Here is a 16,989-nt window from a genome sequence, read left to right on the forward strand (position 1 = left end):
TGCTAGAAGAACACCACCACCTCTGGCAGATCTATCATGGCGATATATATTGAAACTGCTGTCAAGTACTTCGGCATCATGTACAGATGAGTTTAGCCATGTTTCAGTAATAGCAAGGACGTCAATAGATCTAGAAGCGGCGTTGTTGTAGAATTCCTTGAGTTTTGTATTTAAACCCCGCACATTTTGATAATAAAGTTTAATGTTACGGGTCACGGGTTTGGGCAATCGGTTTCGAAGAGATTTTTTTGAGAAATAACCATTCTCTTATGCCAGTACCTATAGGCCAAAATTCAGGATTGATAATTGGAAAAGACTTCGATAATGGTTTGATGTAGTTTATTGAAATGTAAAATTTGCACGTGGTGGGCCAGCGGAGCGTACGGAACACAAGCTGTCCGTACGCCGTCTACTCGGTGACTCTGTCGACCGTCGCGTATTTCCGCTTGGGCCGACACTAATGCCAACTCGTCAATAATGCCAATCGACAATCAGTTAATAAGACTGTTTGCCACACGTCATTACAAAAGTCGGAACATAGTCCCACATAGGAAAACTGTTGAACAATACAGTTATTCTACAGAGTTACAGCATTACTGACGAGTCGTTTACAATAAATCATAGCTCTTCAAATAATTAAATAGAGGGTGAATAATGAAACCTTTGCCTCATCCAGTGTGAGGATAAAATCAATTTATTGGTTCAGTAATATTTCAACTTATAGATATACCTCTGGTGAATGTTGTTTCTATTTACATTAAAATTTTTGAAATCTCCTTTGAAGCTGTGAATAAGCATTACAAGATAAGTTTACTTTAAAGAAGAGAGAGTGGACTGTATATGGTTTAAAACTTAAGCATTCCTCATCTTGATGTTAACTTAGACAATACAATGTTGACACTATTACAGTAGTCAATACAGATCAGCTATTACCGATCAACTTAACTTGATTAGTGAGTGTAATGCTCCTAAGTTAACTTGATTTCATCAATAAGTAACACAAACATTGCTAAATTAAAAGTAAATTGGAAATTCATTCATTCATTCCTACAAGCAGGAAATGAAAGTGAACTATGATTATAGATGTCTCTACGTTAAACATTGAAATGTTCAGTATTATAATATTTACTTATTCTATGATTCACATAAATACTATAAACAGTAAGAGTTAACTTATGTTTTCATAACAAGAAACATAAGACCTGCGGATGACTCCCGGCAAGTTATAATTAAGTAGACATGAAATAATTTAAGATGCTCCATTAAGTGTGGCTTGGAGACTAACATTAACAAATCATGAATCTAATTTTAACTGTCAAATTTGAACAGTTTATTTTAAATTTTTAAATTTAAATTTTTATTTTAAACTCGGATATAATCCTTCCGAGTGATGACATGAGACAAGTCTTATATTATAAAGACAAAATGATTAGATTAAATTCGGAGATATATACTGCCGAATGTTAAAATGAAAATAGCTTAAATTATACACACAACACAATTAAAGTGAATTACGGAGTACTACTATTAACATTGAATGATTTAAACTCATGATTACATCTAATAAATAATATGAGTTAGGGGTAGTGTCTTCGGGTTAAACTAAGCTACCGAAGTTGACGGAATTGAAGCTGCTGTTTCTCCTCCCTCTTGCTGATCTTCCTTCCTGTCAAGTGGTCCTTGTGGTAGAATCGGCAATGGCGCTACTAGATGACTGGACCGACGAAACTCTCCGCTGGCAGTAAAGACGTCGACGACTCGAACTCTGCCATCTGGTCCGGGATACAATTTAGTGACTCGACCCAAGACCCATCGGGTTGGCAGCATGTGTTCCTCCTTTAACAGGACCATTTGACCCACACTCCGATTGTTGCTCGAGTCCTTCTTCCATTTGTGTCGTAACTGCAAAGAATGTAAATATTCCGCCGACCAACGTTTCCAAAATGCTGCTGTGGTCAATTGTATCTGAAGCAGATTGGCATGGACATTAGTGTTATATTTAACCTCCATTGGAAGAGCGAGTAAGGATCTGCCAATTAAGAAATGTCCAGGTGTGAGGGGTAAAAGGTCTAGTGGATCCGAAGACAAGGGACTAAGAGGACGGGAATTCATGCAAGCTTCTATTTGAGTCAATACCGTACAAAATGATTCGAAATTTAAGGTGGTGGCCTTTAACACCTTGTTTAAATGAATCTTCATGGATTTAACCGCTGCTTCCCACAGCCCTCCCATGTGAGGCGCCCTTGGCGGGTTAAACTTCCAACGAATCCCTTCGGAGGCTACATACCGTAGTAGCTTCTCCTCATGAGGACGTTCGTAAATTAATTTTACTAAATTAACGAGTTCACGACTTGCACCGACAAAATTAGTAGCATTGTCGGAATATATCGTATTGGGCCTGCCACGTCTGGCTACGAATCTTCTTAAACAATTTAAGAAATTTGAACTCGTTAAGTCTCCGACAAGTTCCAAGTGAACTGCCTTACTGGAAAAACACACAAAGACACAAACGTAACCCTCAATTATCTTAGAATTCTTATTGCAACCACTCTTCACAGGAAAAGGTCCTGCGAAGTCTATCCCCACATGACTGAAAGGAAAATTCGCAGTGGTACGTTCAAGCGGGAGTAATCCCATTAATCTATTGTGTGACAGTGGTTTATTTCTGAAACAAATGACACATGAACGCACCACTCCTTTGACAGTATTATGTCCGGCCAATGGCCAATAGGTCTGCCGCAATAACGACAGTAAGGCTTGAGTACCCAAGTGAATATATTTCAAGTGCGCATCTCGGACAATCATGTGTGTAAGTTTATGCTTATTTGACAAGATAATGGGTGACGTTGATAGAGTTGTTCCCAGAGGAAGTCTACTTCCAACACAAATTAAATTCTCGTGGAATAGAGGGGACAATTTAGCTAATTTACTGCTACTGGGAATTGGATGTCCCTTGCTCAGCAAACGATATTCCAATGGAAATGATTCCATTTGCGATAACCTTATCAAATTATTTAAAGCATCTTTTAATTCTAAAGCGGACGGTTCGTTATTTTCTTTAACGTTTAATTGTTTATTCCTTAGTGGCCGACGAACATATGATAAAACTCGAAGGAGTCTTGGAAGATGAGAATGTTTATCTATCCAATTATTTTCCCTCACAAGGGTAGCGTTAGTGACTACCCTTCTCTCTGGAAGATCTATTGTGATCTCAGGAGGTCTTCGAGGCCATCGTGATTCGTCTAATTTCAACCAACTAGGGCCGTCCCACCATAACGAATTATGATTTAATTCTGATGGTTGAGTCCCTCGAGAAATTAAATCTGCTGGATTGTCTGTAGAGGAGACATGGTACCACTCAATGGGTTGAGATATTGATTGGATTTCGGCCACTCGATTGGCAACGAAGGTGGTCCATTTACATGACTCTCCTCTAATCCAATGCAATGCGACGGTTGAATCCGTCCAATAATATTTTTCATTAATATGAATTGTTAATTGGTCTATTGTTGACTTCATTAACTTTGATAATAACATAGCGGAGCACAGCTCTAAACGCGGAATAGTTACAAAACTGAGCGGAGCGACTCTCGAACGAGAACACACAAGATGACATTTGGAATTTCCCAATTGATCAGTACATTTTACATAAATACAAGCACCATAAGCTTTCTCGGATGCGTCACAAAATCCGTGTGCCTGTATATTAATGACATTATTTAGTATTATCAATCTAGGAATTTTATAAAGTTTCATGACTGTATTGGATAATTGACAATCTTTCCATTTTTTGAAGATTGTCTGAGGAATGAATTCATCCCAACCAATGGTTTGTTGCCAGACAGATTGCATTAATATCTTATAATTAATTAACAATGGAGATAATAGTCCTAATGGGTCGAAGATCTGACTAATTACTGATAAAAAGTTTCTTTTTGTTATATTTTCAGTCTCGACTTCGGTTTGAACCTTAAATACAAAAACGTCTTCCCGCGGTTTCCAAAATAAACCTAAAGTTTTGTGTGATTCGTTAGAGAAGTTAAAATCTGAACAATCGTCAGCTTTAACATCCGTGATTATATCGGAGTTGTTCGATGTCCATTTGCTTAAGGGCATACCGGCTGATAATAATATGGTTTCCAGTTGAACCTTTAATAATTGACCAGCTTCAATAGTATTAGTTCCCGTGAGCAAATCATCAACATAAAAATCACGTTCGATCACTTTACTAGCGATGGGATATTTGTTTCTATTCTCCTCTGCTAACTGATTTAGACATCTAGTAGCTAAAAATGGGGCTGAAGCAGTTCCGAATGTTACTGTATTAAGCTTGTAATGCTTGAATTTACTCTGGGGATCTGTTCGCCAAATGATTCGTTGTACATTTTTATTTTTCTCTGCTATTTGAATCTGTCGGTACATCTGCTTAATATCCGCAGTAATCACGTATTTATGGAGTCGAAAGTTGAGTAGTAAACTTAACAAATCTGATTGGACATTAGGTCCCACCATCAAAATATTATTTAGTGAGATATTAGACGTTGTCTTTGCGGACGCATCAAAAACTACACGATATTTAGTGGTAAGGCTAGACTCCTTAACCACGACGTAATGAGGTAAATAACAATGAACCTCATGTGCCTCCGGAGGTTCACACTCTGACATATGTCCTAAATTTATGTACTCTTCTAAAACTTTATTGTATTCCATTTTTAAATTATTATTGGCTAAAAAACGTCTTTCCAAAGTTTTGTGTCTTTTCTCCGCAATGTGCAATGAACTTCCTAATACTGCCGGGGAATTTTTATATGGTAAAGCTACACAAAATCTACCGTTTTTATCTCGTGATGTGTGTGCTTGGAAATGTTCCTCACATCTTTTCTCCTCAAGAGATTGATGTTTTACCATAGGAACCTGGTCGATCATCCAAAAGTTTTGAATGTGACTGTCTAATTGACTTAAGCCTATGTGGCTCTTCCCTGGAGCATTATTTACTTCGGGATATGGACCAACTATTGTCCATCCGAATTCGGTATCCTTTAAGATAGGCATACCTTTTCCTAACTGGATGGTTCCTGCTTTCATAGCATGAACGCAAATCTCGGCGCCGAGCAATAAATCGATTGGCGTCGGTTTATTCCAAAGGGGATCTGATAACTTGATTCCCGCTGGTATTGAAATTAACTGTTGATCCAGTTTCACAGTTGGAATTTCGCCAGTAATTTCTGGTAATACCAAACACAACACTTTGGTTGAGTAATTAGTGGTTGAAGACCTTATGGTCACCTTGGTGATGTGACGAATGCTACTTTCTTGATTAGCGATACCTACAATTTTTTGAGAGATTTTCTCTAATTTGAAGTTATTCTTCTTAGCGAAAGATGTGGTAACATAGTTGACTTGTGAGCCGGAATCTAATAATGTGCGACCCTTAACGACCGTTCCATTGGACGTTATAATGTCTACTTGTACCGTCGGTAAAATTATCTCCCTTTGAGAGAAATGAGTAGAATGAGCATTAATTGACTTCCTTCCCGTATTATTGGAACTAAATGTATCGTCCTGATGCAACAAAGTGTGATGGTTTTGTTTGCACCTTAAGCAATTATAGTTAGACTTGCAATTTGTTATCTTATGCGATGAATTTAAACATTTAAAACACATGTTATTAGATTTAACGAATTCATTTCTTTCCAAACTGGATTTTGCTTTGAATTTATCACATTTGCCTATGAAATGATTATTTCGACAAAATGCACATGCGTTTACCTTACTTGATGGGTTTTTATTCGCGACATGAGTTCTCCTGATTCGTTGACGGTTATGAGGGAATTCTTTCACCGTAATTACAGATGCAGTAGATTGTAATACGTTACATCTATTCTGCAGAAACGTTTCTAACTTCTCGTACGGTGGCATTTCTCTGTCAACCAGAGATGTTTCCCAGTCCTTTAATAAACTAAATGGTAATTTCCTTAGAACTAAACATGTTACCCATGGATCTAAATTTTCTCTCGCGTAACCCAATGATTCAATGTTTTTAATACACACCGTTACCTTATTTAATAGATCTCTCAATTCGATATGTGATTCCTTTGTGATTAATTTTAAGTCACAAAGTGAGTTGATCCTAGTTTTAAGATTAAGTCTTGGTAAATTGTATTGCTTGTCTAAAATACTCCACGTTATTTCATAATTGTCTGAGCTAATATCTAACCCTGATACAGCTGCCAAAGCGGGACCGATTAAGGATTGATGCAAATATTGCAATTTCGTGACATTCGAATATTCCGTTTTGTTTCCTATTATATTCTTAAAAGCTTGTTGAAACGATTGCCATTCAGATGGATCTCCCTGAAATGTGGGAATGGTTAACGTCGGTAACTTATCTCTAGCAAATTTAATTGTTGCTTGCTCTACCTTTAGTTTACTATCTTGAAAGGATTGGCAATCTAATGCTGCTTTAAGATTTTTAACTGTTATTGTAATTGCATCGTACTCTTCGTCTATTTTGGCCGCTTTCGGTATGTCTGTAAGGTTATCTAAATATTCGTAATGGAGTTTTCGGACATAATCGTATGCTTCTTTAATGGTTTGATACTGTCCTTCATCTAATTCGGAGGATTTATCTATTTTTCCTTTTAGTCTTTGTACCGCGCCTGAATACCTTAATTCTATTGACGTCATTATAACTTCTACTTTATTTTCCTTCGCTAATATTTCTATCGATTGAGTCTGACTTCGAGTCTGATGTATTCTAGAGCTTGACCTGTCTCTAATAGGTTCTACGTCCCTAGTTGGATTTCGACCTTTATGCGACTTGGAAGTCGAAGCTTCTATTTCCTCGTTTTCAGCACTTGACATTTGTTTCAGAAAGTTGCACTATTTCGTCTCATAAATACAGTTATTCTCTACTATAGCTGTCAATTGAACTATTCGTAGAGATAAGGTAATAATATTCAATGATTAACCGTGAATCTTAATATTCTACTTTAACTATTATCACCAGAATCTATCCAACATATTTTGGAAGAAATAACAACCCTAAATTGGTGGGTGCTTGATTTAAACCACTTTGGGGCTACAAGTCTTGTGATTTATTTTAAATCACCACTGTTTCATCACACATTATGAAACAAAGAGATCTACCGATGTATGAATATGCCGGTATGTACTTGATTTAATCCACTTTGGGGCTACAAGTGTAATTCCACATTTATCGTGGAAGGGGGGGGGGGGGGAGGGTGTTTCTACACACATTAAGAAACAAAGATCTACCGATATGAATATACCGGTATGTACTTGGTTTAAGCCACTTTGGGGCTACAAGTATAATTCCACATTTATCGTGGAAGGGGGGGGGGGGGGAGGGTGTTTCTACACACATTAAGAAACAAAGATCTACCGATATGAATATACCGGTATGTACTTGGTTTAAGCCACTTTGGGGCTACAAGTATAATTCCACATTTATCGTGGAAGGGGGGGGGGGGAGGGTGTTTCTACACACATTAAGAAACAAAGATCTACCGATATGAATATACCGGTATGTACTTGGTTTAAGCCACTTTGGGGCTACAAGTATAATTCCACATTTATTGTGGAGGGGGGAGGGGGGAGAAAGTTTCTACACACATTAAGAAACAAAGAGATCTGCCGGTATATGAATATACCGGTATGTACTTGGTTTAAGCCACTTTGGGGCTACAAGTATAATTCCCCACGTGCTTTGCTAATTTTACACTACATCTGATTTTACACTTTTAATACGAAATTCGATGCGACCGATGAAACATTCCTTCGTAGCGCGATATTATTTTATACAATCGCGTTAATTAATTGTTATACTTTAAAACATATTTTAAAAACTGACCTACCCACATGATTGCCTTTTGAACAGATTGCCTGAGATTGAATACATTCACTTACTTGAATATCCTTTACGATGTTTATGTGATCGTTCCGATAATTTTGGATTACCTCTGTGTCCCATGCGTCTTTGTAGGTTATGTTTTTATTTATATATTTTCTGCGTCAATCACGCGGTCATGTACCTCTGTACATCAATCAATATATTGCTGAAATAGAAGCAAACATGTTATTAGTATTGGAGAGGTATGGATAGTAACAAAGGAACGATACCGATTTCTTAATTGACATCCATTTTTTCTCGACCACGTTTTTTCCTATTGGTTTGTCCGTTTGGTGTTGTGGCCTAGGTTACTGGTATCCGGTTCGAAGGACCATCATGGAAAAGACTTCGATAATGGTTTGATGTAGTTTATTGAAATGTAAAATTTGCACTTTGAAATAAGACTGTTTGCCACACGTCATTACAAAAGTCGGAACAATAATTATATTAAAAGTTTCAGTATCTACACTAATTTTAAATGACGAGCACATGTCAGTTTTAGCAACCTGAGAAACGTTGATTCTTTTATTTTTAATTTTATTTAATATGAACTGTTTCACAGTATCACAAGTGCAGTTATTTGCCAAATTAAAAACGTGTACATTCTTCAATTTCGGAATAGTGGCCACCTGTAAAGTTTTATCAGGTGCTCCAGATCCACGAGTGTATGGCAGTCTCCCGGAAGAAGTCCCAGCGACCTGACTGAACGAATTTGAAGGATCTACAGTAGAAGCAGAAGCAGGAGCACAAGAGACAGGAACATAATCAGATGTTGAAGCAGAAGCTGATGTAAGTGTAGTTGAAGATGAAGATGGCAGAGGTGAAGCAGTAGAAGATAGCGCTGCGACCTGACTGTAAGATTTCGCAGGTTTTATAGGAGAAGGAGGAGAAGCAGAAACAGAAACAGTAGAAGCAGAAACAGTAGCACACCCAGGAGTAGATGCTGAAGCTAAAGCAGACGCGAGTGAAGTTGAAGCTGAATAAGGCGGAGGTGAAACGGTAGAGGATGCCGCTATAACGTCATACGGGCATCTGACAGGTGTTTGTTTATGTACTGTAGTATTGTTACATTCAGTTGACAGTGTGGAGAGTTCTCGTAATGTTACCTCGCCCGGTTGCAGAGTTGTAGGTTCAACAAAAACAGCTGGAGCCAGAGCTGCTGGAAAGGGACGACACATCATCCTCTTTATTTCACCGACATCAGTGTGGATAGTCTGGAGGGACTCCACAGCGATTTTTAGCGAGGCCAGGTTATTAAAAGCGACGCGTGCGATGGATACTATATTTTTAATTTCGTCGCTGATGTATCGCACCCTGTTCTTGGTAAGGACATTGGCACCAGATCCTTTTTTTGAAAGGTCCGCGAGTATTCTCTGGCTTATAGTAACAATATCCTCCATGGTAGAATGCGAACGATTTAACACGTCCAGACACAACGATAGCACACGATATATAAATGCAAATAAATGCAAAATAGCACGGAGAAAAAATCCGTAAAACAAATATATTCTTGACTTTTAAAATTCGCTAGACAATTAATTATAAGTATTTTAAAACAATAAAAAATCTGACTATTGATTCCAATACTCACTTTGAGCACAACAATACTAGATTTTGAGTTAAATACCGCTAAAGCCAAAAAACTGTAAAAACTGCGCAAAAAACTTTTTTAAACGCTCATATCTCGTAAACGATCACTAACCAACAAAAATAATTATTATATTCGAATTCAGTGGGTCAAACTTAGTGAAGATATTGGTTAGTCTCCGCTCTAGTATTTTTTTTTTTTTGTTGCTCAGTGTAATTAATCTTTGATATCATAATCATTTATTGGTGACATGGTGTGTAGGATGGTTTTTGTCAATTTTTTGGAGCCGCTTCAACAATGAAATCACATAAACTGGCAAACTCTGATAGGAAACGATCAACGTGGAGTCACAAATATCCAATTCTGACCCGCAGCACTTAAGATTATACTCGGAATAAATTATTTTCAATTCAGATCAGCTCACGGGATCGAACCCAGAGTTTCTCTGCTGGCTTAAAACATTTTCATTGCGTTTAAAAAATAATTTTAAATCACTTCAAATTTTGCACGTTCGAGGGTTGAACAAAATCCGAGCATTAATCCTTTTCCAATGAATCGCTACAAAGTTAGCAATCCCTCTGACGTTTCAATTCCAATTATATTTGATTGCAAAAAACAAAAATATACTAGCATGCATACATATGTATACATATGCATGCAAGTCTGCAAACTTTCAGAATTTCAGTCTGCTAACTGAATTGAGCTTATGCCCTCAACGGCAATTACATCCACGGCTCGTGTTTGCCAAATAACTTAATGTACGATGCTGAAATTACACATTTAGCACGCAAACCATACACGTTGCATATTCAGTCAACAATGGAATTTTGCACAGTACTCTATGAACGTAGAGGTGAAGTGTGCTTTTCATTTCGTCGGAACAAAGTGTGTGTCCCTCTGAATAGTTTGTGGAAAAACTAATGAACCGTATGTATGTAGTTAATGAGTCGTGTGAGCTCATTAGCGAATGCAACTTTGACGCTGTCTAATTTTAGACAGAATTGAAATATGATAATGGTTCAACAGTTTAATGTGCATGTTTAAATAGGCTGGGTAGAAGGTTTGCATAAGTCGTTGAAAAGGGATATTTTCAGATACCTTTCAAATATTGATTTTGAATATACACAGTGGCGGACTGGGACTGAAATCAGTGCATGCCAGGAGTCAAAGGGGGCCCCCCCAGGGTTAAAAAAATTTGTCCCCCCCCCCATATAACAAAATTTTCTTCTTTCCACCACGCTAAAAATCAAGGGAAAAAAATAAATGAAATTTTCAAAAATGGGAATAAACAAATTCAGGTACAAGAAAAATGGCAAAAGCAAAATAGATCCACAAATTTCATTGTACAGATATTTCGTTTTAACCCTTGTCCTGGGTAAATAGAATGCGGCATAAAAGCGGCTTTTACTTTCGGTAGAAAACAATCAGGGACGTCATTTCAGCTTTTTCTTGGGGGGGGGCAGGCAAAGATTGGTCAAATTGAATTTTTTTTCAAAAAATCTTTTTTATATCAGAATAAAAATGGAAAATATCCTTTACCTTATTGACTTATAAAATATAAAAAAAAGGAAGTTATTTTTGAAAAAGTAATTATAAAAAAATATTATGTAAAAAGAGAAAAAAGCGCCGCAGGCGAAAATTTTTTTCCACAAATCTTCACATGGTCAACATTAATCGACCATCAAACTGAGTCATCAAAAAACTATCAATTAACTTAATTTCTACCAACGTACTAATAACAATAGATAAATTTTTGTTTTGTTTTTCTTCAAAGCACATAACAGCGATTATTTTATTAGTTACCCAAAAATAACATATGTACATAAGAAATAAACGTAGCATTCATAGATCCATAGTATCTCATTAATCATTAAATTCATAATATTTTCTAAATTCACACTGTTCCTTAATTTAGGGGGGCAAGTGCCCCCCTATGGCCCCCCCAAATTACGTCCCTGAAAAAAATGCATAATATTTTCAATTAATGTTAATCGAAAATCGGGATTTTGGGGAGGGGGCCCCTATCCTATATTTCTATTTACATGGATGTGTCTAGATTAAGAATAGATTTTATATTCGGAAACTGTTTAAAATTGTGTATTTAAATCTTACTATATCATCGAAGTATAATCAAATGTTATTTTGAAATTATGGAGTAAATTTAAATCGTTGTTTGATGATTAATCGTCTTATCAAAATTCCTTTAAGCAGTTCTGTTTATATTATTCACGAAAATTTGTTTATTCCCATTTATATTTCAGTAGTTAGTTGTTACATAGGTATTGGTATATACATAATATTGACATTGGAAATGGGCCCACGCAAATTTTGAAACTTACACGATTCGAGCCTAATAAAAAAAGTTAACCAATCCTTGGGCTGTTAAAGCAGGTATTAGTTGTTTGTGTATATAGTAAGAAATTTGTTTTGTTGAAATACCCAAACTTTAGGTCCCAAAGTTGCAATATACTATAAATAGTTAAAAAGTTATTTACTTTTACTGAGGGCCCATATTTTCTAACTGATAGTGGGGCCCACATGCCATCGGGCATGTTCGCTTGTATGGCCAGTCCGCCACTGAATATACATATGACAAAAATTTATGTCATGATTACGGGGAAGAAATGGAACTGCTCCAGTAGGTGAGTCGTGGAGATAAAACGTACAAAATTGTCGGTGGATGAAAGTTGATGGTTCTATATTGAAAATTTGGCTTTACCACTCCAGTATAGGTATGTGGCCTTTACCCATTGATGTATAATACACTAGATGGGCCCTGACGTGTGATTTTGGTCGGAGATCTTGTCTTTCACTAACTGAGGGGTGCGGGGGGTTTAACTAGCGGGGAAGTTGGGGAAAAAAAAAGGTTTTTTCCCTACGACGCAGCGGTACCTACCTACCTACTGAGAGAAACTGTGCATGCGCCAAAAGGGAGACCAGTATAAAGTGTGAGGGTGGATCTAGTGTATTATATATCAATGCCTTTACCACTTAGTCCAGTCATTTAAGCATAAAAAAGGGGTAAACCTGGGAATGAGAGATAATAAGCTGAATTTTCGTAAATTTTATTTATTTATTTATTTTTATTTTTTATTTTTTTATTTAATTTACACCAAGAAGGCCTAACAGGTAAACCCAATGCGCCTTCCTGGCCAAAGACAATTATATAAACATATATGTACACCATTCAAATATACACAAATACTTCCACGTATACACAAATACACATTCATACATACATAAATATAAAAATACACATATATATGTACATATACATACATACACACCTACACATATATATATATTCACATATACATACATATACATATATATATATATATATATATATATATATATATATATATATATATATATATATATATATATATATATATATATATATATATATATATATATATATATACATATACACATACACATACAATACATACATCCATATACATACAAACATTATACATGCATATACACATAAACACATAAATCATTACAATTAGTTGAGTTCAATTGACTCATATTAAATAGTTCTGACATAAAAATCAATTCATTAGGAACAAAATTCAAACTCCTAGGATTAAAATCACCCAAGATCATGACTTTCCTGCCAGCCAAAACATTAAAATTATTTTGCAAATTTGAAAAAAATGAATTTATAATTCGGAGGAGATTCATTCGGAAGAAAATACAGTACACATATTAAAATAGAAAAATTCTTTAAGCGAAGTTCAACCCAAATATGTTCACCGATGGTATTGAGCTGATCAAAAAGGCGAACAGATTGAAAACTAGCAGCTCGTACAGTGAGAAGTACTCCCCCGCCTCGAAAAGTTCGCCATTTAAGACAGAATCGCAAATCCAAGTTTCAGAAAAAGCAATTAAGTCATGATCTTGAGCAAGAACAGCAGATAAACAAATGTCGGTCTTTGAATTAAGCCCCTTTACATTTTGGTAGTAAACATTTAAGGACTCACAAAGGCGCGCCCGTTCCTTTCGGGTCTTATTAAATTGCGGCCTTTGTCTTCCGAAAAAGCCACCGACGCAACCCGACTCCCCGCGGCCAAAAAGCAGGATCAACAACCACAGAAAAGTCAGCTGTGCAGACTCCTATTTTGAATGAAGCATAACTGCCCCTAGCTGATACTGATTGAACTGTGAAGTTCTGATCAATTCGTCCCAACTTCCTACATATATAATCCCTTATTTGAGTTTCTGTAGACTTATATACCTTCATTTTGACGTTCTAAAAGTTGTCTCAAAAGTCTCATAAAATTTCGTGTCTGCGTGGTAAGTTATTCAAGGTCAAAGGTAAAAAAAACAGTTTTTCGCGATTATCTCGGTTTCTATTACTCCAATGATGTTAACATCTTGTATAAAAATTGTAGAGCATAAAATTTGCGACAAATGCATGAAACATTTTTTCATGCGCTTATCCGTTTTTCCGATGGAGGGCGCTGAGCACGCAACGCTCAGCCATACGTAATTCAGCTTATTATCTCTCATTCCGAGGTTGATCGCTAAAATGATTAGACTAACTCCAGTATATATGTATGTAAAGTATACTAGCCCCTAAATTTTTGTTTCGCCAGCAGCATAGCTCGGTCGTTAAGCTTCAGCTTAATACCGAGAGGCACCGAGTTCGATCCCATGAGCTGACCTCGATTGAAAATAATTTTTCCGAGTACATCTGTAGCTTAGATTTGGATATTTGTGACTCCCAGTTGATCGTTTCCTATCAGATTTTGCCAATTTTTCTGATTTCATTGTTTAAACGGTTCCCGATTTAAATTGGCTAAAATCCTTCCTATCTACTATGTCACCGCTATTTGAGTATGATTAATGTACAATAAAATTTATGTACAATTCATATGTGTCTCGTTAATTTGCGAGTTTTTCAGTGTCTCGTAATTCAGCGACTTGTATAATAAAAATGTTATTTGTAATTGTCCAGGAAGACGCATTGGGGTTACCTATAATTATAATTATTTACATATAAATATACCCACCTGGTATATTTATATGTAAATAATAAATAAAAATAAATAAACTGGTGAATTATGGACGAAATAAAAGCAGTAGACAATGAAGAGGATAAAGATACAATACAACAACTGCTATCTGGCTTTCTTCGGGCTACAAAGGGTTGAAGGGACGTGCCTCACTTTGAGGAAATTCTCAGAATGAGAGCTGCCTCCCTACGTCGTCGTGTATTTGTATCGTCGTGTATTTGCCGCGTTTTCTCATTTCCGCTCATATATGTATGTATGTTCGGTGGATGAAACTGCTTCACCGACCACCATGAATTGACTATCTAATAATGATATCTTATTAATTATTTTTATATGTGTGTACATATATTATTATTATAGACAACAAAATTAAATGGCTAGTATTTTAATCAAGTTCACTAAGTATATGAATCAGTTTTGGCCAGTATTTTATTAACAAAAAAGGTCATTATTATATTATTAAATGTCAGAATAACAAATGAACAGTATAAAATAATAAAAACCTGACGTAGATTCAACAGAACAAATAACAATGCCTGTTGGATGTATAATATGTAATAGTCTATCAATATCGTATTAACTTTGTGTTGATACCAGCCAAAAAGTAATACTGGTCATTCGTCAAAATAAAACTTACACTTTACCATTAATACTGACCATTTTACATATATATAAATACTGACCTTTTATTATTTATACTGACCACTTGCATACTGAACGATGAATAATAGCCGTTTAATGTAAATACTGACAAAATAGATTACAATACTTACCAGTAAAATACAAGCCATTACATATTATATCATTATATTTCATATGAACATATATTTATTGATTATTTTATCATTCATTTGTACATATTATATAAACATACATACACCCAGCGCAAAGCGAAGCTTATCAGTCACAAATTTTACAGGAATGGCCCATTTTTCGCCCTATTGGGTTTCACTTTCTGGCAATTTTGTTTTTATACTTTTACAGTTGCTTTCAGCATACCTCAACGTATTGTGGCCAAAAAGTTTTAAAGTTAGTTTCCCCCAAACTTTCAAGTAGAGCGTGTCTTTTTTTAGTGTTGTGAGCGTTGAGCGTAAAATATGAATTTTTGTCGATTGCCGAGAAATCAAAAATTTTGAAAGAAATCAAACTTTCTGGGAGGAAAATTATTCTTTTGCGGAAATTTATCGACGAACGGGGACACATTCTACCTACAATAACTTTATTTTTTATGAAGTATAAAAAAACAATGGACATAACACCTGTCGAAAGAGGAAAAATGGCAAAAAAACTGACTTCTCGAGACGAACCTAAAGACGAACTAAATGAAGTGGTCTATTTTAACGGCGCCGTGCAAAAAAAAACCCTCCTCACGAAGAAAATGAAGGATAATCATCTTTGATGGGCCAAAGAGAAGAAAAATTGGACAGTTCAAGATTGGGAGACGATTACTTTTTCAGATGAATCCAAACTCAACTTGATTGGATCAGATGGGATGGCGCTAGTACGACGAAAATCAGGCGAACGCTATAAAGAATCGTGCTAAGCGCTGACTGTTTAACATTCGCCATGGTATGGTATTGGGGGCCATCACACGGTATAGTGTTGGGTCAATCATTAAACTAGATGGGATAGTCAACTCACAGGAGTATAAATAAATCATCGACAAAAGCGTTATTCCTACATTAGAAGGCTTACCGGAAATGGTTAAGGATCTTGTCTTTCACGATGATTCAGCACTGGCGCATCGTTCAAAATTTGAGAGCATTCAAATTGTTTTCACAATTAATTTTAATTATTTTTAATGCATTGGTATATCACCATTTGGTTTTTTTTTAAATATCCATCAAGATAAAGATAGTTTAGGTATAAACTCCATTGAATGGCCGGGAAACAGCTCGGATCTAAATATGTATAATCGAAAATATGTGAAGCAAAATAGGCAAAAAAATTAGAGATTAGAAACCAAAAACCATAAAATAATTAAAATACATTATTTATGATGTATGCTAAAATGAAATTAGTGATGAATTATTAAAAAAATAATATGAATCACTACTTAAACGAATAAAACTATTTATTAAAAACAAAGGGGGTCCCATTAAATATTAAAATAAAAAAACATTTTTATTTGTATTCCCTACTATTATTTGAAGTCCCCTTGATATGTTGAAAAGCTTGAAAAAGAAAAAAAAATCCGTTTTTATCGATTTTTTGATTTATGAAATCTACTCCAGGTAAAAAAAAATGTTAATTTTTACTCCAAATTTACAATGATTCCCCTCATAATGTTATCTATTGACGGAATCTCTTTTTTTTTTGCTGCATATTGATGAAAAGGAGTTGTAGAAAGTAATACGAAAACTGTTATTTTAAATTCCTTTCCTAGTCTTTTAAAATATATCGTTATTTGCATGTGATGCAACTGATAAGCTTCGCTTTGCGCTGGGTGTACATATGTATATATT

The 16,989-nt window shown here is 35.7% G+C and overlaps 3 protein-coding genes across 3 annotated transcripts in view; 1 reads left to right on the top strand and 2 right to left on the bottom strand.

Moving 5' to 3' along the window:
• LOC143919067 (uncharacterized) overlaps positions 1-459 on the bottom strand; it is a 267,168-nt gene extending 266,709 nt beyond the window's left edge. The window contains exon 1 of the mRNA XM_077441250.1: positions 318-459. The gene's annotated coding sequence lies outside the window, so the exon portion shown is untranslated. The remainder of the gene's footprint in view (positions 1-317) is intronic.
• Positions 1-6,216, bottom strand: part of LOC143919063 (uncharacterized) — a 266,223-nt gene extending 260,007 nt beyond the window's left edge. The window contains exon 1 of the mRNA XM_077441245.1: positions 459-6,216. Coding sequence (XP_077297371.1) covers positions 1,603-5,919 — 4,317 coding nt within the window. The 5' untranslated portion in view covers positions 5,920-6,216 and the 3' untranslated portion in view covers positions 459-1,602. The remainder of the gene's footprint in view (positions 1-458) is intronic.
• The window catches only part of LOC143919146 (uncharacterized), a 1,208,594-nt gene that overhangs the window by 394,974 nt on the left and 796,631 nt on the right, over positions 1-16,989 (top strand). The gene's annotated exons all lie outside the window — the stretch shown is intronic.

Source organism: Arctopsyche grandis, chromosome 11 (assembly GCF_051622035.1).
Source record: "Arctopsyche grandis isolate Sample6627 chromosome 11, ASM5162203v2, whole genome shotgun sequence".
In the NCBI taxonomy this organism is placed as follows: Eukaryota; Metazoa; Arthropoda; class Insecta; order Trichoptera; family Hydropsychidae; genus Arctopsyche; species Arctopsyche grandis.